At 38.4% G+C, this 27773-nt stretch overlaps 3 protein-coding genes across 5 annotated transcripts; 2 read left to right on the top strand and 1 right to left on the bottom strand.

The window, feature by feature from the left end:
* Positions 1-41: 41 nt before the first annotated feature.
* Positions 42-4268, top strand: LOC149397967 (uncharacterized). Its single transcript, XM_089614413.1, has 9 exons — positions 42-322; positions 437-763; positions 848-926; positions 1008-1064; positions 1140-1250; positions 1714-1901; positions 1946-2239; positions 2492-2835; positions 4219-4268. The coding sequence occupies exons 1-9, from the start codon at positions 42-44 to the stop codon at positions 4266-4268; spliced, it is 1731 nt and encodes a 576-aa protein (XP_089470539.1).
* On the bottom strand, positions 4162-8669 carry LOC149397966 (CBL-interacting serine/threonine-protein kinase 24-like). Of its 3 annotated transcripts, XM_089616002.1 has the most exons (16): positions 8487-8669; positions 7800-7987; positions 7588-7650; positions 7426-7497; positions 7003-7110; positions 6789-6863; positions 6634-6687; positions 5914-6039; positions 5700-5789; positions 5427-5549; positions 5148-5267; positions 4911-5027; positions 4750-4806; positions 4579-4653; positions 4356-4480; positions 4162-4251 (listed from the first exon to the last, which is right to left on the bottom strand). In XM_089616002.1, exons 2-15 carry the CDS (start codon positions 7968-7970, stop codon positions 4385-4387), a joined length of 1347 nt encoding a protein of 448 aa, XP_089472128.1. In that variant the 5' UTR covers positions 7971-7987; positions 8487-8669; the 3' UTR covers positions 4162-4251; positions 4356-4384. The 3 variants fall into 3 exon arrangements, with proteins under 3 accessions (XP_089472128.1, XP_089472127.1, XP_089472129.1); XM_089616001.1 differs by having other exon boundaries at positions 4162-4480; XM_089616003.1 differs by having other exon boundaries at positions 4162-4480; positions 7800-7982.
* A 9881-nt stretch (positions 8670-18550) lies between these two features.
* On the top strand, positions 18551-21191 carry LOC149397965 (uncharacterized). The gene is made up of 5 exons (XM_089614412.1): positions 18551-18882; positions 19488-20336; positions 20416-20646; positions 21026-21132; positions 21179-21191. Exons 1-5 carry the CDS (start codon positions 18871-18873, stop codon positions 21189-21191), a joined length of 1212 nt encoding a protein of 403 aa, XP_089470538.1. The 5' UTR covers positions 18551-18870.
* The last annotated feature ends 6582 nt before the right edge of the window (positions 21192-27773 follow it).

Raw genomic sequence — 27773 nt, 5'->3', positions numbered from 1 at the left:
TCCTACTCGGGACGTTTTCGAGATATCACATTGAGGGAGATATGGTTAGCGAGCTTGGTGAGAGATGGAGATTTGTGGGGATCTACGGGGATCCAGTGAGTACCCAGAGAAGGCATACTTGGGAGCTTCTTCGACGCCTCAGGAGCTCTTCCACAGGTCCTTGGCTTGTTGGAGGCGACATGAACGAAGTTGCCTCTAACTCCGAAATTAGAGGCGGTTGCGACAGAGGCCCAGTCCAGCTCTTAGCTTTCAGAGACATGATTCTAGATTGCGACATTCATGACTTAGGTTTCGAGGGTGACCTTAACCTGGCGCAGATGAGGTATTGAGGAGCGTCTGGACAGATGCCTTGCGAGTCACGAGTGGTGCGATCTCGTCACTTGAGGTTCTGGAGATCGGATCACAGACCTCTACTTATGCTCACAACCGGTTTCAGAGACCGCCGGCGAAACAGGAGGCCTAGGAGATTCTTCTTTGAGGAGTCTTGGATTGGTGAGCCGGAGTGTGACGAGAGGATCCGTAGAGCTTGGGGGATGGGTCAGAGTGGTGATCAGAGCCAGAGTCCGAGCTTAGCTGATGCGATCAGTCGGTGCAGACAGAGCCTCTCCCGCTGGGGCGGAGAGAGGAACAGAGACATCAAAGTTAGGATTGAGAAGCAGAAGAAGATCGTGGAGCTTGCGGGACGCTCGGGCCCGGATTTCTTTATGGAGACCTTCAGACGGGAGGAGAGACAGCTTGACGCCTTAGTTGAGAGGGAGGAGTTGTACTGGAGACAGAGGAGCAGAGTGTCCTGGATGCGGTGCGGGGATAAGAATACGAAGCTTTTTCACCGCAAGGCTTCTGCTAGGAGGAAGAAGAACGCCATCAGAGGTTTGGAGGACGAGCACGGGGATTGGCACGGTGGAGACTCGGAGATAGAGAGGATCGTCTCTGGTGACTTTGGTGACATTTTCTCTTCAGCGAGGCCTTCTTCGCAGAGTATTGAGCTAGTTTCTGCGGGCGTACAGCCTAGGATCTCGGAGGCGATGAACGCCGAGTTGGAGCGCCCTTTTGAGCCAGGGGAGGTAAGAAAGACGCTTTTCTCGATGGATGCGATCAAGGCCCTGGGAAGTGACGGCTTTCCCGCGATTTTCTACCAGAGATATTGGGACATAGTTGGCGAGTCGGTCCTGAAAACCTGCCTTGGGATCCTTAACGACGGGGAGGAAGTGGCCACCATTAACGATAATGTGGTCACCCTCATCCCCAAAGTAGAGCACCCGAGATGAGTCAGCGATTTCAGACCGATTAGTCTGTGCAATGTGATCTATAAGATAGTGGCCAAGTGTTTGGTCAACCGTCTTAAGATCACTATGCACGATGCCATTTCCGAGTCCCAAAGCGCTTTTGTTGGAGGTAGACTGATCTTCGATAATGTCATGGTTGGCTTCGAGGCTCTCCATACGATGAAGCGGAAACGCTTCGGTAATGGAAAATGCGCGTCTCTCAAGCTTGACATGGCTAAAGCGTTTGACAGGGTCGAGTGGGTCTACCTAGAGTCGATGATGTTGAGACTGGGATACAGCACGCAGTGGGTGCACCTCATCATGAGATGTGTTACCTCAGTCAGGTTTGCTTTCAACATCAACGGCTCCACCCGAGGCAGTGTGACTCCTTTCAGAGGCCTCCGCCAGGGGGACCCTCTCTCTCCCTTTTTATTCCTCTTCTGCTCAGAGGGTCTCTCGAGCCTCCTTCGAGCGAGCGAGGATGCTGGGGCGATTTCAGGAGTCCGTTTCCGGGATCTTCACGTGTCTCACCTCCTTTTCGCGGATGATAGCATGGTTTTCTGTCGTGCGATACCTGACGAGTGCGAGAGGGTTACAGACATTTTACGGACTTATTCAGAGGCCTCGGGCCAGATGGTGAACTTTCAAAAGTCCGATGTTTGTTTCGGTACGGAGGTCAGCAATGAGGAGGGTGAGGTCCTGGCTCGGATCCTAGGTGTTAGGAAGACGGACTGTCACAAGCGATACCTGGGTCTTCCCGCGTTCAGTGGTCGGAGGAAGGCTGAGCTTTTTGGGTATGTGAGAGATCGTGTCTGGGCTAAGATTAAGAGTTGGAATGGTCTCTCCCTCTCGCAGGCCGGAAGAGAGGTCCTAATTAAATCCATCCTTAAGTCGATCCCCAGTTACGTGGCCTCATGCCACAGGATCCCTCTGCGCCTGATCAGAGACATCCATTCGGCGATCGCCAGATTCTGGTGGGGGGGTGGAACGGAGACGAAGAAGATCCACTGGTGCAAGTGGGAGGACCTCACGCGGCACAAGTCAGAAGGCGGGATGCGCTTCAGAGATCTGGAGAAGTCCAACCAGGCCCTTCTGGCTAAGAGTGTCTGGAGGCTTCTCCGAAGACCGGATAGTCTAGTAGGACGAGTCTATAGACAGAGCTACTTCTCAGACGGTGATATTATGACGGCTCTCCCTGGCTCGTGTAGCTCTTCCATATGGCGCAGTCTTCTTTGGGGTCGTGAGATCATCCAGTCCGGTTCGAGATGGCGGATCGGGGACGGGGAGGCTGTGTTGGTCATAGGCGACAGTTGGGTTCTGAGGGATAGACCGACCACCTGGATTGATCCCCCTTGGATTCCCCCCGATATGCGTGTAGCGGAGCTTATGAGAGTCGACGGTAGCTGGAATGTCGATCTCATTACAACGATGTTTGGGGAGGAGGACGCTGCGGCGATCCTGAGCATTCCGAGTGGTGGTGAGGGTACTCCTGATGTGCGTCGCTGGCATTTCACTGAGAACGGAGAGTACTCCGTCAAGACCGGCTACGGTGTCGCGATGGGGAGAGCCAGTACTCCGGTCGCCAGCTCTTCAGATCCGACGGTGATGGAGAAGTGGTGGACGAAGTTCTGGCAGCTGAGAGTTCCTCCTAAGGTGAAACTCTTCTGTTGGCGAGTCTGTTTAGGCCGGATCCCGGCCAGAGCAGTCTTAGCCAAGAAGAGGATCACCTCTGACGATAGCTGCCCTGTCTGCCAGGAGGCGAGAGAGACTGTTTTCCACGCGTTTTGGGGTTGCAGGTAGAGCAGGAGAGTCTGGAAAGAGGTGGGCTTCAGCCACATTCTTCCGCCTTTCAGAGACGGCGATGTCTTCGACGCCATCCTCAGAGCGACGGAGACACTTGATGTTCGTTTTCATGAGCTTTTCATTACCATTATTTGGGAACTTTGGAACCACAGGAACAATGTCTTGGCCGAGAGATCAGCTTGGAGCCAGCCACAGCTAGTCCAGTGGACCGTGAGCTTCCTCGAGGAGTACAGAGCGGCTACGGTTGGGGAGACTCCGACGAGCACGAGGGTGACTACGACCCCCAGATGGACCCCCCCTAGGGACGGGACCCTCTCGATTAACGTCGACGCGGTGCTCGCTCGCGACCGTGGAGGCTTCGGTGTCGGTTGTATTGTTCGAGACCACACCGGAGAGGTGATCACCTCGCAGACGCTTTTCCTGGCTAGGGGGTTCTCCCCCTAGCTTGCGGAAGCGTATGCTGTCCTCCAGGGCATAGAGCTAGTTCGCAGCGTCGGAGGCAGGAGAGCAGAGATCCAGTCTGACTGCTTGGGGGTGGTGAGGATGATCGATGAGGGCGCGACGCCTGCGACAGAGCTTGGGACGATCTTGCACCGCATCTCCAGAGAGGTGAGGGAGCTTGAGGTTTTTAGCATTATGCATATTTCTCGTCTTTGTAATGTTGCTGCGCATAATCTAGCGCGCTATGCGGTTAACCATCACTCGTCCTCGACCTGGCTGGGTTTAGTCCCGCCTTGTTCGGAAGAGGCCATTAGGGCCGATGATCGCGAGTTGAGGTCCCGCTCGGCCTCCTAGGGCCCTGTTTGTGTTTGATTTTCTTCTGTTTTCTTTCCGTTGGTTTCTGTTTCATTCATATCTTTGTAACCACGGTTTTCTTCCGCCATACGTGAGGGCTTTTATGATATTCCGTGGCACCGACCACGTTTCCTCAAAAAAAAAAAAAAAAAGAAACAAAAGCCTTGGTCCATTCATTCATAGACATTTTAAGAAGAAAAATAACGGAACCAGGCTATATTTGTCTTTATTTCCCATTAAAAAAACACCCAAAATCTGTTCAGTCCAATCCTGGTTTGAAAACAAAAATTCCGGCACATTATTTACGATGCTTACCAACTGCTTTATTTCGTAATATTACACCATATTTTTATAGACATATTTAAGTTACACAAGTATGCAAAACACTTGTGGTACCTAGGATAGCCTAGTGGTAATTCCACACCACTTTCTGTGTGGGTTCAATCCCCACTGCAGCAAAGCTGCCTTAAAAAAAAAAGTATGCAAAACACTATGAAAGATGTATTTTCTATAAATTCAAATCATTGCGTCATAGTTCTAAGCAGTGGAGAATCAGCCAAACCCTCGGTTGGTTTCCAAATAATATTTTCTAGTTTGGTGCACAAGTTTTTGTAAAACTGCAAAAAAAAAAAAAAAAAAATTAATTAATTAAAATCATGTAAAGAAATATGATAAATGAGGTGTTTAATATGCGTAATCCAAAGAAAAGGAGTACCTTGTGATATTCAAGTGTGTCCCCGGCAGCCTTTCGAACGTCTACCATGAAAAGCGACGGAGCAACTTCGAAGACCTGTTTGGAATTTAAAGGTATATTTATATAGCTGCTGTTCTATTTCCGTAGATAAAAAAAAAAAAAACAAAAAAACAAAAAAACTATTGAAGATACCTCCAAAACTACAGCAAATTGTCCGGTCCTATATGCCGATACACCTTCTAGTCTCATCTATACAAGCAAGAAATAATTAATCATTTTGCGATTATTAGTTGAATGTCTCAAAGCAGAGCAGATCATGGAAATATATAAGTATCTATAACAAGCTACTTTACCTTGTAACCTCGTGTATGGACTTTAAAACCCATCGACCCTGCAACAGCTTCAATGGTTGAAATTATACATTTTGCAGGATTACGAGAAACAAAGCGCGTTTGTCGCTTTACATAATCCTGCAAGAATTTAAAAGAAAAATTAAAAAATTGAAAACATCACTTTGGTTTAATAAAATTCGTAAAGAAGATTATGGAAGCAAACAATGCTGAAAAATGCCATAATTATCAAAGATGTACCTGTTGTCTGTCAAAAAGTGCAGATAGATTTAGACCTTGGGATAATGTTATCATTTCAAATGCATTCATTATCGAGGGACCGACATTACTATTCCGGGACTGCTCGGCTACGAACATGTCCTGCAAAATACCGCTCTAAATTTATATAACGATATCAATATGCAAAGTTATACCAACTTTTAAATTTTCTGCGCACCAAGTATTTTCAGTTAACTCGTCTCATGAAATGCACCACTCACTTGTAAAATAAAAATAAAAAAGAAAAAAAGGAAGGTTAACCTCAATATCATCAAAAACTGCACAAACATCATCCAGATTTACTTCACCATCTTCCCTATGCTCGACGAGTGTGTAATCCTCGCAAAACCATGGATCTTTTCGAATTCCCTTTATCCCAATTCGCTATTTAAACGCAGATAACAAGTCAAGAGAAACGCATGCATAAATTCTGTGTAATTGGATGTTAAGAGTGCTATTCTTGGGACAATAAAAAGCAAAGCCATTCAAACCAATCGAGTAATCTTGAGCAGTGTCGTATAAATAAATACTCACGGTTTTGGGATTGGGGTCGAGTATTTTATGTATTAATGACCTTGCTCCGTTAGAAAACCAATACGGACAAGAAAATGATGCTGCTTCTATCTACAAAGGATGCGGAAGATTAGTTAGCATCCGAAATTTAATTTTCGGAAAAAGTTTAAGGTATTTTGATATGGATCGGTAGAAATGTATATTTCGAGCGCCCATCAGATTCATAGAAATGTACCTTTTTGTAAAGAGTCGGAAGATCGGTCTCATCAAATGGGAGATATCCAGCCATTATCACGAAAAGGATGACACCACACGACCACACATCAACCGCTGCACCATCATAGCCCTGATCGCCAAGAACCTGTAATAATGGAGTTCAGCGTATAAATTTGACAGAATAACCAAACACCAAGTGTGTGAATTCGAGAAGAAGAATATTTTGTAGATTCATACGTTAGCTCTAAAGGACTCATCGGGATTATGAAAGAACTTTTTAGACCCGGAAGGGTGACTTCGTAATTTATTCACTTAGTCATATTTTAGGATAAATACTTCATCATAGTGGGTCATCAGGGTAACAAGAAGAGTTATTGAGTTAGTTATCTTATTTCTTTAGTCATAGAGTCGTACAATTGGAGAGATTGGTTCACTTCTCAGATTATTAACTGAGCTTTTCAGTAATAATATTAGTAATTTGTGTTCAGAACTACCCGGGTCCTATCAGAATGTATCTATAAGGTATAAGAAACGGAATACACTAGTGAAACTAATGATAAATCTCCCACAGCTGAACTAAGGTCAAGCACAGTCAGACTAGTCACTGGAGTCATTACTATCTTTATGACCTCATAGTTTTTTTAAAAATCCTAAAAGAGTCCAAATGGAACATGGTAAGCAAAACATAGTATAATCATAGTCAAAGCATTAGCTCTTTGTGGTTTATTAGAAGAAATACCTCGGGTGCAACGTAATTCGGGGTTCCACATGTTGTGTAAAGAAGACCAACTCCCTGATTCAAGACATGATAGAGAGAGAGAGAGACAGAATTAAATAAATGATTACTTGCACAAGAAATTATATTACTCTACAAAAAATGAAAATTAAGCTTACCTTTTGGGGTAATGCACTCAAACCAAAGTCGGAAACTTTCAATTTTCCATACGAATCAAGTAAGAGATTTTCGGGCTACAAGACACAGGGAAATAAGTTAGTTCTGCGCGGACACAATTCACGACAAGAAATGGAAGCCTATCAAAGTCAAATTTCTACTGGAACTAATTATCTTTGCAAAAATAAATAAATAAATAAAACACTGTTTTTTCACCTTTAAGTCTCTGTGGAACACACCCTTGCTATGACAATGAGAAACTGCATCTATAAGCTGCTGAAAGTACCGCCTCGATTCATTCTCAGGAAGCTTTCCTTGGTGAACCTTAAATCAAAATCCATTGATTAGACTTTCCAAAAGAAATTAAAACCAATCTATTTAGAAGTAATTCTTCAGCTTGAGTAAAAAACTGAGAAACTGTTTGGAATAGCTCAATGGCTAGTCTCAATTACACAAATATAAAAAATATAGCCCAACTCTATCTTCTCTAATGGCTTTCTTAAGTAAATTGAATTAATTATTATATTAAATTAACAAAAATTCATCAAAATTATTCTCAGTCTAACTTCTTTTCTCTGAACAACCTAGGTCTACCTTAAAAAAATAAAATTGTTCATTCAAGTGAAGAAGAAAACTCACAATTTTGTCATATAACTCTCCTCCACTTACAAACTCGAGAATTATGTATATCTTTGTTCTGCTAGACAAAACCTGCCAACTCCAACCAGAAACTGAATTACATATCCTTGATTTCATTAAACAATTAACAAAAAACGGCTCTTCACAACCCGAGAAGCATACCTCATGCAACCGAACTATGTTGGGATGCCTGACAATCTTCATGATCGATATCTCTCTCTTGATCTGAAGTTAAAGAAAGATTTAAAAAAAAAAAAAAAACATATGATTAATCTCAAATCATTACTCGTGTTCAGTCATTAATATTGAAATCGACTAACAACTTTAGTCCAAAAATACGAAACTTTAACTTTTCGAGACTAAATATGAAATACCTGATCTACCATTTGGTGCCTGAGAATTGTGCCTTTGGATAAAACTTTCATGGCCACGCTTTGGCCGGTCTCGGTGTTTCTGGCGAACTTGACCTTCGCAAACGTGCCTTCGCCGATGGTACTTCCAACTTCATACTTCCCAACCTTCCTCATCACTCTCTCGACATTCATTTCACGGTTTACCTAAACTATAATAGTTACCAATCCGAGGCAAAATTCAACCTTTTATCACAGCCTAACGAGTCCAGTAAAAAAAGAAAAACTCAAGTAATTCGAATTTCTATTTGAAGGATCGAGATTCAACAACGTGATAAAGGTTTTGTAAAATAAAATATCTATCAGTAAGATATCTAAATCAATATAAAATAATAATCAACATTTGAAACGTGGAAATCACATAAGCACTGTTGTCACGATCGCTCGATAACTACAAACTTCGTTTCCCCTCTTTTTCCTTAAAAAATATCATGAGAAAATATAAACCCATGACACTTCACAAACGATCAACCAGAAAGCGAAATAGCAAACAAAATTCTCCAAACCAATTCAATTTAAGACATAAGTGCCTCCTTCAGGAACAGCAGTGATTACCATCACGAATCAAGAAAATTCAAACCACAAGCTGTAATTGAAAAACAAACATAAGATAGACAGATAGGATTAATGAAATTGCGATCGGAGCCTCACCGGCGAATGTGAGTGTGATCAAGAGAAATCGCCCAAGCTCCGGCGTGGATTATCGCCGTAACACAAATATGAGAGAAAGAGAGAGTTTTAAAATTAAATAACCTCCAGAGCTACGAAACGAAGATGACGCAACCAGAAATGGACTCACTGTTAATTGCGTGAAGATTTATATTAAGAAAGTTTGTATTTCGAAAACACTGACATTGCCAAGTCCTATTAATATTATAATATTGTCGTTTCATTCATTTTCTTATGATGAATAATCTTTTATGACTCAAGAAAAGCAAAGATTCGGGTTGGTGTTACTCTTACGGGTAAAATATTTAACTTGCGGGTAACGTATATCTATGGGTTAATTGAAAAATGATGAGTGGTTGTAAGTCACATGTGATACAGCATCGTCTCTCCACCGTAAAAAAACGACATTTCCTTACAAAAATAACAAGTCCAAACTCAAAAAAGTTTCGAATTATAAAACATTGTCATTTTTTTTTATTTGGGCCTCTCTCTTCCCATCTATTGCATTCGAACCGATGTTAATTGTCGAAGAGCGCGTTGGGGGAAATTCCTCCACGCTCCCCTAGTTTGCTCTCATCCTTTTCTTAGATTCAAAAATCTCTTTCCGGCGAGGTAAAAACGACAAGTGGACAAATTTTACAATCATTTGGCCAACGTGCGAACAAACACATAAAAACTTATAATTGATAATATTCAATTTATAACATTATGAAAAATGATAAATAATAACTATAATAATTCAATATAAACTTAAGTGATTTAAAATTGTTTTTATTTGGAGTTGTTAATGTTGACTATAAACAACATAAACAATAATGTTCACTATAAGAATAATTTTTTTATAGGTTCGTCGTATATCATGCGATATATCGCATATCAACGAGTACTGAACGAGTATATTAAAGAAAGCGTATATGAGTATCGTTTATCATTACTTACATATAGAAGGATTATCGACGAGTAATAACATATTATCGTGGGAACCTCGAACCTTAATAAAATCTCAATATATCGACATAAAATACTTTTGCTATATATTAAATAGATAAAAAAAAAAAAATAGGATCCAAGCACTTATGAAGAAATGGATAAAATTTGATGGCTTATTAGAAAAACTCAAGCTGTCATATGTAAAATTCAATCACACTAATACTTTATACATATATATATACACATATACGTATAAATAAAATTATATAAAATAGCTATTTGAAATTAGGGCACTCTACAAAACTAGTCAAATTGAAACGTTGAAATTTCAATTTAGCCAGCGTTTCATAAGTTTAAGTCAACTAGCTATTTGTTGATGTGGCAAAAATTTTAGCATGTAAAAGATCCAATGTTTGTATGAGAAATATATAGATTTTTGAAGTTTTGAAGAGAACGAAAACGAAAATTGAGAGAGAGACAGAGAAAGAAAGATGAATCTAATGCGAATGAGAGAGAAACAAAAAATAGAACATGGTTAAACTTAAACAAAAGGAGAGAGAGAGAGAGAGAGAGAGAGAGAGAGAGAGAGAGAGAGAGAGAGAGAGAGAGGTCCTATCAATTAGGGATTTAAATTTGATTTTTTTTTTCAAAAAACAAAATCTGATTAATTAAATAAATAAAAGTAATAAGGAGCATAAAAAATATATGTTGACTGTTTGTTTAAAATTATGATCAGATTGAAATTCTAAAGTGGCCCATCGAAGTTATTGTTTTAAGTATACATTGACAATTAAAATGAATCGACTGCATAAATCATAATAGTCAAAAGTAGAAGGTTGCTTGTCACTATAAGCAATAACTTCTTAGATCTTGGCCATAAACAAAAATAGTTTATTGCGGGATTCGGCTTGAGTTTCAAAGCGAATATGGACATTCGTACAAAAACAAAAGCCATCTAAGTCTCGAAAGTTTAGGATTACTGTCAAACCTTAAAATATTAATTTTGTCAAAAGTCGGGTCCACGAGAACTATTGGTGAAAGTTAAGATAAACTATTTTTTTTTTCTTATACATATCAATGCCTTTATTTATAATACGAGATCACAAGAAAACAATTGGTGTATGATAATGAAAATGACCGGTGAAAAGAGTAGATTAGATATTAACCGCCCTTTATATTAATTATTAATACAAGATGAGTGTCCGCTAGCTAAGTTGCACAAGCTTTGATGTTCAAAATAATAATTATAAAATTTGAATAATTTAAATATGTATATGATTTGTGTAACGAATTTGTATTGTAATATATTCTATGTTTGTTTGTTACATAGAAAACAGAGTTCACTGGAAAATCTTATCGCACTACATGGGATATCATACTAGAAAAAATCAAGTGCATCCATTTGGTCCGTCTAGACACGTTTATTGTAAAGCGTTCTTTTTCATGTATAGTTATATGAAATATATATTTGTAAATCAATCATTCGGAATATTCCAATCCAAGCTTCATCATGATCATGGATCACCCAAGTTCCATTTCATAAGCAATGACATTTATGATAAAATAAAAGATAATAAATTTTCTTGATAAAAAATCATTTGATGTAAATCCGTTGATTAAAACATAATCTCAAATTATCAATTTCAATAGTATTACCAAAATAATCAGAAAAAATAATAATTTATATAACTATTTGCACTAGTTATGTCGCTTTATATCACATCGCCATCGTCGATAATTTTTTAAAGAGTGAGCTATGGACTCAATAAGTAAACTTGATGCTCGTAAATAATATCCTTATGAAACCTTGTTGGACTATTAGAGAGATTTTGGATAATAAAGTATTTATTATCAAATGGGCTGCTGACTTTAGGCAAATATTTGAGTGGGGTCCACTCAACGGAATTTGATAATTCTTTCGTATTATTCTTCCTTGCAGAATGGGATAGAATATCGATTATAAGTTTGCCAAAATCGGAGCTATAATGAATGTGAAATTGATGATCAAAGTATGCTTAAAAATCACATTTGTTATGTGTAAATGAAGTGAATTTCAAAAGTCTCACATGGGTTGGGTAAGTGTGTTGTGTTGTGTTTATATACTATCTTCTTTCTTTATTGGATAAGCAAGTGCAAGAGAGGAGAGTGTGGGTGGGTTAACTCTTAACCTCTCGTGCGTACATACACATGCGCCGCCGCCGCCGAGCCTGGCTGGGCTCGGGTTTTGGCATGTCTCGGGCTTGGGCTTGGGCCAATTCTTATCTTTTTATTGACAAGTTCACTTCATATAATTTTAATTCCATAAATAACTTGTTTTGTTATGACGGGAATCAATTATGTACCTTGTACTGTTGTGGCATACCAATAGAAACGTAATCAGTAGGTTTACTTTTTTATTTGCTGAACGGTTTGTAACAGCTACGTTAATGCTGAACGGTTTGTAACAGCTATATTAATACATTTAAAGGCCATTATTTAGTTAGTTTTGAATGGCTCTTGTGTGTGTAACCGCTCAGACCTAAGGCTAAATAAAGGAGGCCTTTGCTCTCATTCGAAAAAGACCAATAAACGCAGTTTCTCTCTACTTCTTTCTTTCTCTCCAAAAATTGCTTTGTTTATTTGTAGTCGGTGATCGGTTCTGTTACAATTTCTATTTCGCCGGAGAAGTTCGTTTGGTGCAAAACTCTTCTCGTTTCTGTCATTGTATCCTGGGAGGTAAATTGCTCGTCGATTCTGGTACATGTGGGAGGCAATATTACTTTAAGAAAACTGTCGAACCGTCTTCGGCCTTTATTTTGCGTCTTGCCTTCTTTTCTTGTTTTCGTTTATAATATTGTTGTTGTTTAATTTATTTATTATAATATCAAGTTTTTCTTTTTATTCCCAGAAAATAAATATTATTTACGTAATATTTCTAACAAACCTATAGTATGCAATTGCAATTGGCACAAACCCATTACTTTATAAATAAATAAATAAAACACACTATTTTCATATAATTCGAAGTATTTTATTCATTTGACAAAAAAACCATTATTCATTAACAGTTCAATATATTGAACATTTACGTTTAATCACGATATGCTATACTTGCAACACACATTCATGTATTAACTATCTACATGGTACATGTCAATGCCGAAAAATGGATCAACACTTACACCGGCCGCGGTTCGGTCTAGGGTCAGACCATATGACCGTGAGGTAGCCGAACGGGAAAAATACCTCCGACTTGACGCCTCTGCCGTGCCGAAAAGAGGTTTTCAGTAGCTCATCACTTGAAAAAGAGATAAACGTGAGCTAGAGGGGTGCATATGGGTTTCTTCCGACGCTCAACATTAGTGCAAGTGATATGTGAGCTGGGGGCGTTTGTTCTCCCTTATGAATTCTAAAGAGAGAAGGTCTGAGGTGAGAGAGAGTCTGAGTTTTGTTAAGTTGGGATAAACTTACCTTCTGATAGTGTGATTAGAGGTATTTATAGTACAGCTTTAACAGTAAGGGTAAATTCGCCATCTAATATGGGCTATTCCTCCTTTACTTTGGCTGAGGTCGAGGCCAGCCTTACTTTGTTGAGGTATAGACGAGCCTCACTTTGTTAAGGTGATAGCAGACCTCATTTTGTTAAGATTGATTGCAGGCTCCCTTACATATGAGCCCTAAGCATCGTTGCTTCCACAACGAAAGATTTTTTCGTACGTACTTATCTCAACCAAAAGTGTCTCGCCTTCATCTCAACAAAAAGAAGGTTGCTCTTATCTCAACAAAAAAGGGGCCTGCCCTTATCACAACAAAAGGGGGGCTGTCCTCATCTCAACAAAAGGGCCGCTACCCCCATCTTATTAAAAAGGAGGCCTACCATGATCTCAACAAAAGGAAGCTTGCCCTCATCTCAACGAAATGAGGCCTGCATTCATCTCAACAAAAGGTCTGTATTCTGCACTTGTGGTAAGTGTGCGGCTAGGACAGACTTTGATTGTTGATGTGTCATTTAAGCACCGTTACGACATACTAATTGGGGTCGCTATGATGGTCACACTAGAACTTAGTCTGAATCCCGAAGTGATCACGGACTTCTAGGTTGTATTACCATGTTCTTTGAGTCACTCGTTAATGGCTGCTTTTAGCTTCCTAAATACATATGTCTTGGGACTTCGAGATATGATTTGAGCGAAAAGTAATTCAGAAATACATAATCCGGCCTTCCTGAAAGAAGGTCAATGTTCACTCACCTAAGGGTTGACTTTTGTAGTAACACTACTACAAAAACAGTTTTCCGGTGCGGATGACTTTTGGGTGCGACTATTCGCACCTAAAAGTCGCACCAATAAGACTTTCAGGTGCGAATAGTCGGACCCAAAAATCAATTAAGCGCTGGAAAATTTTCGCGAAATTTTTTGACTTTGGGTGCGACTAGTCGCACCCAAAAGTGTGGTACCACTATTGGGTGCGACTTAGTCGCACCCAATACTTTCTCTAAAGTTATAGGTGCGACTAAGTCGCACCAAAATGATCTAAAATTTTCGGCGGCCAAAACTTCCCCCTTTTTTTAGAAAATGTAAATGGGTGCGACTTTGTCGCACCCGAAACCACTGACACAGGTCATTGGGTGCGACATAGTCGCACCCAAAGGTGTCATTGGGTGCGACCGCCACCGCTCTCTCTCTCAGCCTGCTCCGACCGTCACCACTTCTCAGCCTCGGACCGCTTCTTCCTCGCGCCAGACTCGATCTGAACCGGCCGGCCTCGCTCTTCTTCGCGCCAGGCTCGATCTGAACCGACCGGCCTCGCTCTTCCTCGCGCGACCCGTCGAAGCCTCAGCCAAGAAGTCCGGCCGTGAGTCTCTCAGGTATGTGTGTGTGTGTGTGTTCGTTTATGTGTGTGTGTGTGTGTTCGTTTGTGTGTGTTCCCGTGTGGTGTGTGTTTATGTACCGGTGTGTGTTTATGTGTGTGGTGTGTGTTCCCGTGTGCTCTATTGCAGAACGAAACCCTCGGCCCGGCCACGTCCAGGTTGAAGTCTCACTCTTCCTCGCGCGACCCGTCGAAGTCCGGCCGTGAGTCTCTCAGCCAAGAAGTCTCAGTGTTTAGGTATGTGTGTGTGTGTGTGTGTGTGTTTATGTGTGTGGTGTGTGTTTATGTATGTTCCCATGTATGTGTGTGGTGTGTGTTTATGTGTGTGGTGTGTTTATGTGTGTCCGGCCGTGAGTCTCTCAGCGAAGAAGTCTCAGTCCGGCCGTGAGTCTCTCAGCCAAGAAGTCGCAGCACCGCCGCTGTCCCGCCAAGCTGCTCGAGACCCGCGCGCTTCAACTCCCCGTCGCAGCACCGTCGTGCCTCTCGCAGCCTCGCCGTGCTCTACAGGTTAGCCTCTCGTAGTCCTTTTAATTGTGTTTTTAATTAATTGTAATTAGTATAATTAGTCTAATTGTTAATTAATTAGGTAATTAAATAGTTGTTTATATGTATATATGTATTAATAATGTAGTTAGTATGATAAAATTGTTAATTTTGAAATCGAAATTAATTTGATATAATTATCAATTAGGAATTGTAATTAGTCTAATAATTAGGAATTGTAATTAGTCTAATTGTTAATTGTAGTTAGTAATTTATCAATTAGGAATTGTAATTAGTCTAATAATTACATGAATAGGTTGTTTAGTTTAAAATTAGTTTAATGAAATTAAAATTGTAAACTAGATTAGGGATACAATACAATCACATGTAATAATATTTCATCCATTAAACTGCCTCCCCAGGTCTGAAAACGAGGAGTAAATACAAACCAAAAGAGAAACCGAAAAGGCAAAGAAAATCAAAAGATAAGAAAGCGAAAAGTCACACAATTAACACAAAACATTAAACTCGAATTAAGTGCAGTAAATGGCGTTTTTAGGAGCCGAAAAGTTTTCGTTTATAGACTCGAAAAGCGTTCCACGTAGATAACGTCCGTAGCTTCGAAACGAATGGCACCAATAGCAAAACTGATGCTCGAGTCAACCGGTGCGCCCCCTCAAAGTCGCGCGTGCGTGGACCGTTTCTCAAATCGTTCCAGAAATGTCAAAGCGTGTTCGATGTGGGACTGTACTGCATCAGATTGGTATTACAATGTACATCATGTCGTTCCAGAATATTTATTATGAATTTTTTTTAAAAAGAAAGATAAAGAGCAATATTTGACACGATAATGGAATGAGCTGTGTACAGTTTGTAATATATTATATTTAGCACAAGTTTCAGATCTCGGCTAGAGATACTCAGAGCACAGAAAAGATGACATGTCAAACGTCCAATATTATTCTTAGTCTAAGCAAAGCATTAGTGATGCTCTCTGAAATGATTGATCATGTCTAAAACCAAAGAAAAGTAAGGCCATTGGGTGCGACTAGTCGCACCCAAAGACTTGGCGCGAAGGCCATTGGGTGCGACTAGTCGCACCCAAAGACTTAGCGCGAAGGCCAAAAACTTGGCGGGTAGACCAACGGGTGCGACTAGTCGCACCTACTGGCCTTCCCGCGGACTTTTTCGCACATCTTTTCTGACTAATGGGTGCGAATATGGGTGCGAAAATCCGCACCTAAAAGTCGCACCTAAAAGTCATGACCATCGGGTGCGACTAGTCGCACCCATGACCTTTAGGTGCGAACTTTCGGGTGCGACTTTGTCGCACCTAAAGTCGCACCTAAAGGTATCAATGGGTGCGACTTTCGACCTTTAGGTGCGAAAAAAGTCGCACCCAATGCTGCTTTTTGTACTAGTGAATTAGCATAAATTTCAAGTTTAAAGATTGAAAGAGATATATATGTATATATAACATATTATATAACATTATTTATGTTTGGTTTTTCATCGGCATATCAATTTTCCTTGGAAAATAACATTTGAAAACAGCATATCAATTACCTTTTTTCACCTTTTTTTTTCCGTTTGATTCTCCGTAAATCATAATGCTCGAAACAGCATCTAAAAAAGCATTTTCAACCTTGTTATAAACAACTGCTAAGAATAAAAGAAAATAAATGTTAGGTATATTTATATTTTACTAATTTTATTTATTTTAAACAAATACACATATTTAAAAACTTATACATTATTTTTTATAAATTATCTTGCAACATTATTTTTGTCGCAATTTTCATGTTTTACCGTAATTTTTTTTTTTATACCAAAATTTCCATGGACCCAATTTTTCAAATTTGCACAATATTTTCATTGCAATTTTCGTCGATTACTGCAATTTTCATTTTTCACGACCACCAATATTTCAAACTTTGGTATGCTTTACAAGTGCAACTATGTTCATTTTATTAGCATGCTCCTCCGCCACAATTTGTTGAGAAAATACCTAAAAACAACTAAAAAAATAAGTTATTATAACTTCCATTCAAGCGGCCCAACAATCAAGTGGTAATTAGTTAACTATAATATAAATTTTCGTATCAATAGACTATAATAACATAAACTAAAAGCAACGATCACTAAACGTTTCGTCTATTTTTTTTTTCATAATTTATTAACCCACATGGCGTATTTGTGTCTCTTTCGTCACTAATGTGGGGCCCTCTAATTTTTTGTTATTTGTTCACGTATTTATCAATAATTTTACCCTTTTATTTTCTTTTCCCACATTAATTCCCAGTGCCTTTTGTGACATCATTATGGATAGGGAAAATATCACATTTATACCCTGTGTTTTAGTGAAATGTCGAGTTTAACCCCCGGTTTTCAAAAATGTCGAGTTCATACCCTCTGTTTAACTAAAATGACGAAATTATACCCTGAAATGAATAACAGCGTCACAAATCTCCCTTTCATTGATATTAACTCTTATATAAGAAAAACCAAATCAAATCTAAATCAGTGCCCTAACTTCCAAATTCCCAATTTTGAAATAAAAATAGCCTTAAATTGAAATTAAATAATAAAACTCATACCTCCTAAGAAATGACTCCATTCTGTGTTCGAATTGTAACTCTAAATTCTGGATTCTCTGTTCGAATATGCGATTTTGATGACTATCAACTATCGATGTTTACCCATTTGCCTCTTTCTGTGTTCTTCACGATTAAGAGACTGTTGTTTATTTTTTAGTTTTTAAATAAATTACATATATGGCGCGAATGAATAAAGATAATTGGTGTTTATATATACATATTATAGTCAACGTCAATGAAAAGTCAATAAAAAGAATATTCGTGACACTGTTGTCTATTTCAGGGTATAATTTCATCATTTTAGTTAAACATGGGGTATAATTTTGTCATTTTAGTTAAACAGAGGGTATGAACTCGACATTTTTGAAAACCGAGGGTTAAACACGACATTTCACTAAAACACAGGGTATAAATGTGTTATTTTCCCTTATGGATAAAGAAAATAGTATAATAGACATGGTAGTATGTTGGGATTAGAGATCGATAATTTGGTCCATGGTTATGACACGGTAAACATATTTAAATCTCAATAAATAGATTCATTCTTAATTGGATCAAATACGTTAACACGATTAAATAATTGATCAAAATGATATGATTACGGTTACACGATAAAAATCTAATTAACACGATTATTAAATTATCGATACAAAACACGATTGACCCGCGTGAATATGACCCAACTAAAACGTTACGAGTAGTATCACGAATACGATCCAATTAAACACAATTTATACTATATATTATCACCATATAAAAAAAAGAGATATCAATTTTGAACTATAAAAGAAAAATATATAAAATTACGATGAAGTTATTAAATTAAAGATAAGAGTCGTCATGATAATAGTATCATACTAATTTCTAATACTTTGATAATAATAGTATCATCATATTATATAAAACAATCACAATTTAAAAGGAATAATGTTTGTCAAATTAGTTTACTTTAATATTCAAGTAAAAGAAAAAATATTTTTTCCATTAACAAGATTTTATAAAACGATTCAGAACAATCAAAGGAATAACATTTGAATAATATATTTGTTTAATTAATCGTCAATTAGTTTTAAAATCGAAAATAACGGAAATACATACTTGTCAATTAGTTTTAGTTTATATCCCTGTAGAACAACACATAATTTTTCAATCAATCTGATTATATAGGATAATCAAAGAGAAATTTCATTTTCTAGACCCAAAAACTATGAAAATATCACCATTAGACCCGTTACTTAAAAAATATCCAAAATTGGACTTTTGGACACATTTCGGACAAAAATACCCTTATTTCAAAATAAACCCTATCTTCTTCTCCAACCACACCATTCTCACTCTCTCACTCTCACTTTCTCTCCAACCACAACCACACCCATTCCGACGCCCATTCCGACGAAACCACACCCATTCCGACGCCAACCACACCCATTCCGACGAGTTCCGACACGCCTCCGACCGAAGCTCCGTCACGCCTCCGACCGAACCACCATAGCTCCAACCTTCACCAAATGACAAAAAAGGTTAGTTTTTTATAGTTTTTTCATGGTTTGATTAGAGTAGGAATGATAGGATACAAGATTTGAGTGGTTGTTAGTTATTTTAGGTTGATTTGAATGAGATTTGGAGGTGAAATTTTTTTTTTTTTAAATTTCTGGGAAATTTCCGATGAATCCCATCGGAATTCATCGGAAATTTCCGACTAGTTCCGACGTTTTCCGACCCTTTCCGACCTCTTCCGATGTATCGGAAATTCCGACGTTTTTTTTTTAAATGATTTAAGATAAATAAAGAGTTTTTTGTATTTTTTTTAAATGATGAACAACATAATTAATCTAATTAGTTGTTTGTGTAATTAATGATTAGTTTTTTTTAATTTTGAACATCATAAATAGTTGTTTTTTTTCTAATTAATGATTAATTATTTTTTTTATTATGAACAACAATTGTTTTTTGTAAGTATATTTTTTAAATGATGAACAACATACAAATTAGTTGTTTTATATAATTAGTTTTTTTTTTATTATGAATTCTTGGAGTTATGAAGTTTGTTGTTTTTTTTTTTTAATTATGAATTCATGGAGTTATGTTTAATTCTATTAATATTTTGTGATAATTAAATATGTAGGATAAATTGACGTATTTATGCGACCACGACTTTGCCGGTCGAATCACGTACGGTGGTTCGGGGCATATTAAGACGGTGAAAGAAAAATTCACCGATCTCGGTCTACTTCAAAGGGTCGCGGAGAGTCCCTTCGCTCAATTCTTCGAAGGGAGCACACTAAACTTTTCTACGGTACTTCTACACTCTCTTCTTCTACGTAAGATCCATCCAACAAAAAGGGGGGAGATTCATTTCGGAATAGGAAATAAACGCGTGAGATTCGGGAGACTCGAATACGCATTGATAACCGGAATGAGCATGGAAGATGGTCCATCGAAGGAGGAGCAGAATGAGCGGAGGAGCGATAGGCTCATTAAAGATTACTTGAACGGCGTGTCAAACGCCAAGTTCGACGCCTTGATTAGCGCGTTCAAGACATGTCAAGATCCAAACGACGCGTACAAGCTTGGATTATGTGTGTTTGTCTTGGGATATCTCCTTGGACTAGAACACAACAAGGCAGTCAACGACAAGTACCTATACATGGTTGAGGATTTGCCGTTCTTCTATTCTCTGCCATGGGGGAACATCTCGTGGGCTGAGACGATGTCTTCCCTCTCAGTAAACTTGCTGCGGTACTACAAACGAGTAAAGGAGAAATCTCTCAAAGAGAATGTCCTACAGAAGGAGGCGAAGTATTCCCTATCAGGGAATTTGCACGCGGTGCAATATTGGGCGTTCGAGGCGATCCCGGAGATTGGTCAGCAGTTCGGGAATAACGCCGGTGTTCGAGTACCGAGGATGAATTCTTGGTCAAGCACTCGAGTGATCACGCGCAAGGACGTGGAGAAGGTTTTGCTCAAAAAAACGGTAATTTATAATTTTTAAAAATATTTTATAACTACAATTATCTAACTTATAAATTTTAATAAATTTTGTTGTCTTGTAGCTCGGTGTTTTTCAGATGTTGAGACCACGGACCGGAGAGCGCGAGTTCTTCGAGCTACTAGAGACGCAACTCAGTCAATCACTCTATCCGACTGAAGGCGAAGACGTGGTTGAGCCACGTAATATCGAGGAAGAGATTGACTTAGTAGAGTCAACGGCGAAAGAAGCCGGCGTGCTCAGACAAGACGAAGAGGAGAAGTTGTGGAGTGATGAAGACGATGACGAAGCCGACGTAAGTTCTAGTTTATAATTTATTAATTAGTTAGGCTAGATTATTTATTAATACGTGATTAGTTTATAATTTATTAAGTAGTTAGTAGTTTATTTATTAATTAGTGATTAGTTTATAATTTATTAAGTAGTTAGTAGATTATTTATTAATACGTGATTAGTTTATAATTTATTAAGTAGTTAGTAGTTTATTTATTAATTAGTGATTAGTTTATAATTTATTAAGTAGTTAGTAGATTATTTATTAATACGTGATTAGTTTATAATTTATTAAGTAGTTAGTAGTTTATTTATTAATTAGTGATTAGTTTATAATTTATTAAGTAGTGATTAGTTTATCATTTATTAAGGAGTAAGTAGTTTATTATTATTCATTTCAGTTCGAACTTCCCGATCATCCCGCACCTCCCGCTCGTCCCGATCATCCCGCTCCTCCCGCTCGTCACGATCATCCCGCACCTCCCGCTCGACCCGATCATCCTGCTCCGTGGGCTTTGACGGAGAATATGTGGAATCAAATGATAAATTCTCAGGCAACCGTCTTGAGAGCAATGAGTACGAACGGTCGCAGGCTAGAAAGAATGAGGCAAACTCAGGTTAGTATTAATTTTCGTTTAATAAATAAGTTTCTAATCAGTCGTTTCTATAAATGTTTAGTTTCTTATTCAGTATTTTGTGTCACAATTTATAGCTTGACATGCTTGAGAAGATAAACATCATGTTCGAGGACGTGACAGGTTTACCTCCGGGGCCGTTACCAACTACGCAAGCTGGTTCACGCCGTCGACATCGATCGCGTAGTCCTCCTCCTCCTGGTCCTCCTGATCCCCCTAGTCCTCCTAGTCCTCCTAGTTCTCCTAGTCCTCCTCCACCACCTCCTCCTCCTCCTCCTCCTTCACAGCCGTCCTCTTCGACAATACCGCCTTCTTCGACTCCATCGTCGAAGAAGCCACCCTCTCCGAAAAGGAAACGTTCACGACGGGTCGATGTATCGGAAAAGACGCTACCACTGTCAACCCTAGCGCAGAAGAGGCTGAGGTCGGAAAGCGACTCGGTACGAACACCATCTCAGAAGCGTCACCGAAAAGATACTTTTCCCTCCGATTTCACAGACCCGACGCGGCCGAAATACTCCTCGGAGGTGCGGGTAACGCCGTTCAGACCATTGAAGGAAGCAAAAACTTCTGATTGGAATGACTGCGTGAAGTGGACCCGCACTTCTAAACTTGAGGGAAAGTTCTTGGGCCGAGTTTATGTGAAGGTCGCTGATGTGGAGACCGACTTCTTCAAGCTCCTTTTGGAAAATGGAAAATGGCTAACAGATACGGAAAATGGGCCGAGATTATTTATTATCTTACATTATTATAACATTATTATGTTAACATAGAATTGGAGACGAGCGTTGCCGACGGTTATGGCAATGTCGGGGATGTTCACCGAGCATCCAAATGCGGAGCGAGAACTAGATGGCGGCGAAATTCGACTTCCTGAATTTCGATGGCTAGTCGATCAAAAAGTGCCACAATGTGTGACAAGGTATGTAATTTGAATAAGAACAAGATTAAGAGTATTTTGTGTATAAATTTTGTGGTTTTGTCTTTCAGTGGTGATTGCGGGATGTTCGCAATCAAGTATGTGGAGCACATCCTTGTTGGCGTGGGGTTCGATACACTTCGAAGCGAGAACATGAGGACGTTCAGGAAGAAATGGTCGACCGATTTATTTTTCCAATTAGAAGGGCGATGATATGTATTCATTAAATATTTGGATATTTTTGTGTCATTAAATATTTTAAAATGTTATGTTACTGTTCGCTATGAAAATATATGATAAATAGTAGATATAAATTATATGAAATTACATAAAGATGAAGTTCACCTTAAACTACAAATATTCAACAAAACACGTACAAAAGTTGTCAACATAGAAATGCGTCTTTAATTCAAAACAAACAAAATAAAAGATAAATGTTGTCACTCTCTCCAAGTGCACGTCTTCCTGTTATGGCCCATACCACCACATTTACCACATTTGCGGTGAATAACAACTTTTTCGCCTTGCGAAGGATAACGATTGACCCTGCGCCTTCCTTGTTTACTTTTCTTCGGTCGACCGGCTTGTTTCTTTTCAATTGGTTCTGACACCTTCATGTTCTTTATGTCATCCGGAACGTTCCATTGGTCTTCGTTCCCAACAGGATATATGGATTCCTTGTACATCTCAATCCATGTTTCCTTCGAATAGAAAGGACTGCATAAAGAATAGATGTCGACACTCATGTGTTGTGCAGATGCAATGGCATGCTCACATGGGATTCCAAGTAGTTGTGGTAGGCCGCACGTGCATGTCTTTCTCAATAAATCAACATCAAAGTCACCTCTCTTGTCTTTTACATGACATTCATACATACCGAGTCCATAGGTATTGACGAATTGTGCCTTTCTGTTTAGATGGGCGAGATTGTCTTGAAACTTCGGGGACAGTCTTGTATCACATTTTCTAGCCATTTCTTCTCGATCAAAAAACCACGTTTGAAGTGTGAATCTAATAAACTCAAGCAACGTGGTAATTGGAAACGTTCTAGCATTCCTCGTCTTATTGTTGAAGCTTTCTGCATTATTACTTGTCATTATATCGTACCTATATACACAGTTACATATTAGCGACGGTCAAGTTAAAACACTTGTAATGACAAAGGGAAAAGTTTTAGTTTTACCGTTTTCCAGGAAAAAATGCTCTTGCGCACCGATCAAAACCGACTTCCTCGAGATACTTGGCCATCTCGACATCTTTTCTCCTCAATTGCTGAAAATGAGCTTCGAAAGCCCTCTTATTGAAGGCATAAGCGGCTTCATACAGTTCAATTCCACAATGATCGGTCTTGAATTTGTGCTGGACATTTAGTTTGAGATGATGGAAGCATGCTCCATGAGGGATACCGGGAAACACCACTTCGACGCCATGAATGATGCTAACATGTCGATCGGATATGAACACCAACTCTTCAACGTCTTCACCGATAGCTTCTCTCAACTTTCTCAAAAACCAAATCCACAAAGCATGACACTCGCTATCTACTACCCCGAATGCAAGTGGATATAATTGTGAATTAGCATCCATCGCAATTGCGCATAACAACTGTCCACCGTATTTTGTCTTAAAAAATGAACCGTCTAGTGATATCACCGGTCGACAAGACTTGAATCCTCTACGACACGCCCCTATAGAAAAGAACGCGTACTTGAATCTATCGCCATCTTTCACAAACGCAGTCAGAGTCCCAGGGTTCTTCTGCTCCAACATGTATAGCCAAGATGCTAACTTCTGATAAGATTCTTTTGGCGTACCCCTTACGTATGAAATCGCTTTCTCCCTGGTTCTCCAAGCTTTCAAGTACGAGATGTCAACACCCCATCTTGTCTTGACTTCCTCTCTTACGTTATGTGCCGAATACTCAGCCATAGAGCTAATATTGTACTTATCTTTAAAGACGTGACCAATAACCCATGGTGCAGCTCCTCTATGTCCTTCTGTTCGAACCACACGCGCACAAGAATGTCTACTCTCGTACGACGTAATCTGCCACATTTCAGACCACTGAACAACACCCCTCAGCTTCCAAGTGCACATCTCATTTTTGCATATGACATACCATCTACTTCTCGAAGAGGATTTCACTCTAAACTCGAAATTATTTTTTAGAGCAAAAACATGAATCTCTTGCTTCATCTGCTTCTTGGACTCAAACTCCTTCCCAAGGTATATATCTTCTGTGCTACCTATTGAATTCAATGGTTCAATGGTTATAATACATATAACATTACATTTTTCATTTAAGAATATAAGTACATCTTATTCTTAATACCTGTCGAAGAATTTGGCAACCGACTTGGATCGTCATTATGTTCTTCCTTGACAAAATCATTGGTTGTGAACTCAGGGGCTTTCCATGAGTAAGGCACGCAATCTGTTGGTGGTACAACTTTATGAGAGTTACATGATTGTTCACCGTGTCTCGATGGTTCACCCTGTCCCGATGGTACTGCAAAATGTTTTACAAAATCTTCATATTCTTCAGTGTTCACGAACTCTTCAAATTCTGTTCCTTTGTCATAGTTGTTTCCATCCTCTACGTCAAACTTGTCGTCATCATCCAGATCGTTGTTGTGGTAGTCATATCTATCACGCTTGTATACTTCATCGTCTCGGTCATCTATTCGACTGTTGAACACATGATTATCATCTCGATCATTTGTAATAAGATTATGTTGTCTCTTGTTGAGTTCAACACGAGACAATTCTTCGTTCATCACATTTTTTCCTTTATCTTTTTTTTTGGAGTTAACGCCTTGACTTCTTTCGATACCAAAGTTACACAAAGTGCATAACTTCTACGACTTTTATTCTTCGTATAATACTTAACGTCCATATCGTCCTCCAACAAAGCAGGCTCAATTGGCATATTACCAGCCTCATATGGAACTTCAAACTTTAAGTCATACTTTGATCTGTCTATATCGACTCTCTTGTACACCTTGTCGACTAACTCCATGTAGGTTGTCTCTTTCGAAACTTCAAGCGGAAATGTTCTCGCGTTTTTGAACACGTATAAGTGTCCATTTCTCTCCCACGTGCCGTTAACCATCAATAAAACTGCAAGAAATATCAAAAAAATGCATTAAACTTTGATTTTTTCCAAACTCATCAGAATAGGTCGGAACCGGTCGGAATTGGTCGGAACCGGTCGGAATCGGTCGGAAACGGTCGGAAATGGTCAGAAACCATCGGAAATTTGGTCTTGTCGGAATTGGTCGGAAACTGTCGGAAACTGTCGGAATTTGTCGGAATATTGGCTTAAATTTCATCGGAATTTTTACATGATTTTCATCCGAAAAGGTCGGAATTCATCGGAAATAACGTTAAATTCCGGAAACTTTTACCTACATCTACCAACTTTATTTTTTCTATACAAGCTATATGACTAAAGCAATAAAAGATGAATGGAGAAGCATACTTACCCATTTTGAAGGAATTACACCAATTGGATACGCGAAATGATGAAAAAATGATAGAGAATGAGAGAGAATGAGAGAAGTAGAGAATGAATTTTTTTTAGAAGTGTTATATGGTCTTGTAAGGGTATTTTTGTCCGAAATGTGTCCAAAAGTCCAATTTTGGATATTTTTTAAGTAACGGGTCTAATGGTGATATTTTCATAGTTTTTGAGTCTAGAAAATGAAATTTCTCTAATCAAATTACATATTGAGATATTGTCAATCAATTAACGACTATGTCTAATATTTTCACATCAACTAGTTTTGACATATTGAAAATATTAGTCATATTCAATTTTATTTCATTTAAAGCCATAATAAATTGTATTTAAATTAAATATATAGTATTAAATTTTTATTTGATTTCAAGTGTAGTAAAATAATTTCTTCCCATTAATATCAGACTTTTCAATTTCCCAAATCTTTTGAATTACCCTCTCTTTATTTTGCTTTTCCGTTCCCCCTAAATCAATTCTTCTTTTCAAATCAAATAAAAGAATGGACTAATAAATAAAAACAATAACTCTTATAAATAAAAAAAAAAAAAAAAAAAAAAAAAAAAACAAACAAACAAGAACCCTTCAAACATTTTCCTTAAAAAAAAACTTTCGAACCCTCCTAGCTTCTATATAGGGTAGTGTTGTATCATGATTCATGTATATGAGAGTTTGATTTTGGTTGACCTTGTTTCTCATCCTCTTTCTAGTTATGGCAGCGAAGAAGCTTAGAGAATTTAACCAGCCAATGGACATTGGACTCTTCAACGCCGTTGTCGATGTGTTATGTGTCACTGGACCCAATGATAAGGCGTACCTTTTTATATCTCTAAAAATTTCCGTTCATAATTCAGATTTCAATTTCTGTATCATGCCTCCTTCATCTCCGTTATTGTGGGGCATGTCCATTGAAGCTTGTAAAAATTTGGACGTGTTGCTTGAACGAGTACCTACGGTGTTTTTGCGTACCATGTGTTCGACAAAAGTCCGAACTGAAAAAATGCCTAAAGCAGTAATATATTCAGTCCTTGTTTGACAATATTAATTCGATTCTTTATGATTTTGGTTTTTTTTTTTTTTTTTCAGAAATTGAGATTTTTATATTATTCTTCATTCATTTTCACTTCAATTCAAAATATATATCAGTTGCGAAAGGTAAATTTGATGTAAGGCCAACAATAAAATCTTGTACCAAGTCTTCTAATGAAAATAGCAAGAAAAGTAGTGATGCTAATGGCATAAGAAGATCCGAAAGCTACAATATACCAACTATTTAGAGCTTTGACTCAATCCAATCTCAGTAGCAAATACAAGATAAAACTATATTTTTTATTGTATATTTTATGGTTACTGAGAGAAACGCTGTAGTGAAGCAAGTATATAAATATTTGTCAATCTTATTTCATATGTTCACGCTCTCGCTCATAGTCCATATTTTTTATATCGAATCGTTTTTATTGGTATTAGCAATTTGTTGTGGTAAAATAGGGTTGCACTTGGTTACTGTTGGTGTAGTGTGTTGATGTAATTCATGTGAAATCAGGAGTTGGTAAGGAAACTAACTAACTTTCTTGAATTTGTTTCTTAATTTTGGAGTAAGAGTACACACCAGGAAAACACCCGGCATAGTAGATTCTTAATTAAGTTGTTTTTTACAATAAATTCTCTAATATGAATTCTCTTATATATTTGATGACGTTTTGAAAGTAAAGTTGAATGGCGAGGACGTTCAATCCGAAGTTTTAAACTTTTCATGTGGGCTAAACTAGTTACATTTTTTTTTTTTTTTTTTTTTTTTTTTTTTTTTTTTGTGATGAATAATTGTATTTTAGATTTTTATTTTCGTATATAACTACGTTTGTGATATATTTATATTTTTTTTCCTATGATTATGATCACTATTAATTGAGTCCGAATGTCTAAAAACGATTAAAACATGTTTAAATGGATTTAGATCTATAAAAAAAATGATCGGATTTAGATCTAATTTTTAAACACGATTAATAAACGGTCGGATTTGATTCTAACGATTATTTTGGAAAACACGATAAACAAGACACGAACACGAAATTGTCAAC

Source organism: Urtica dioica, chromosome 5 (genome assembly GCF_054948205.1).
Source record: "Urtica dioica subsp. dioica isolate 48M chromosome 5, U.dioica_male_clone48M_v1_H2, whole genome shotgun sequence".
Taxonomy (NCBI): domain Eukaryota; kingdom Viridiplantae; phylum Streptophyta; class Magnoliopsida; order Rosales; family Urticaceae; genus Urtica; species Urtica dioica.
This window is presented reverse-complemented; position numbering and strand designations above follow the sequence as displayed.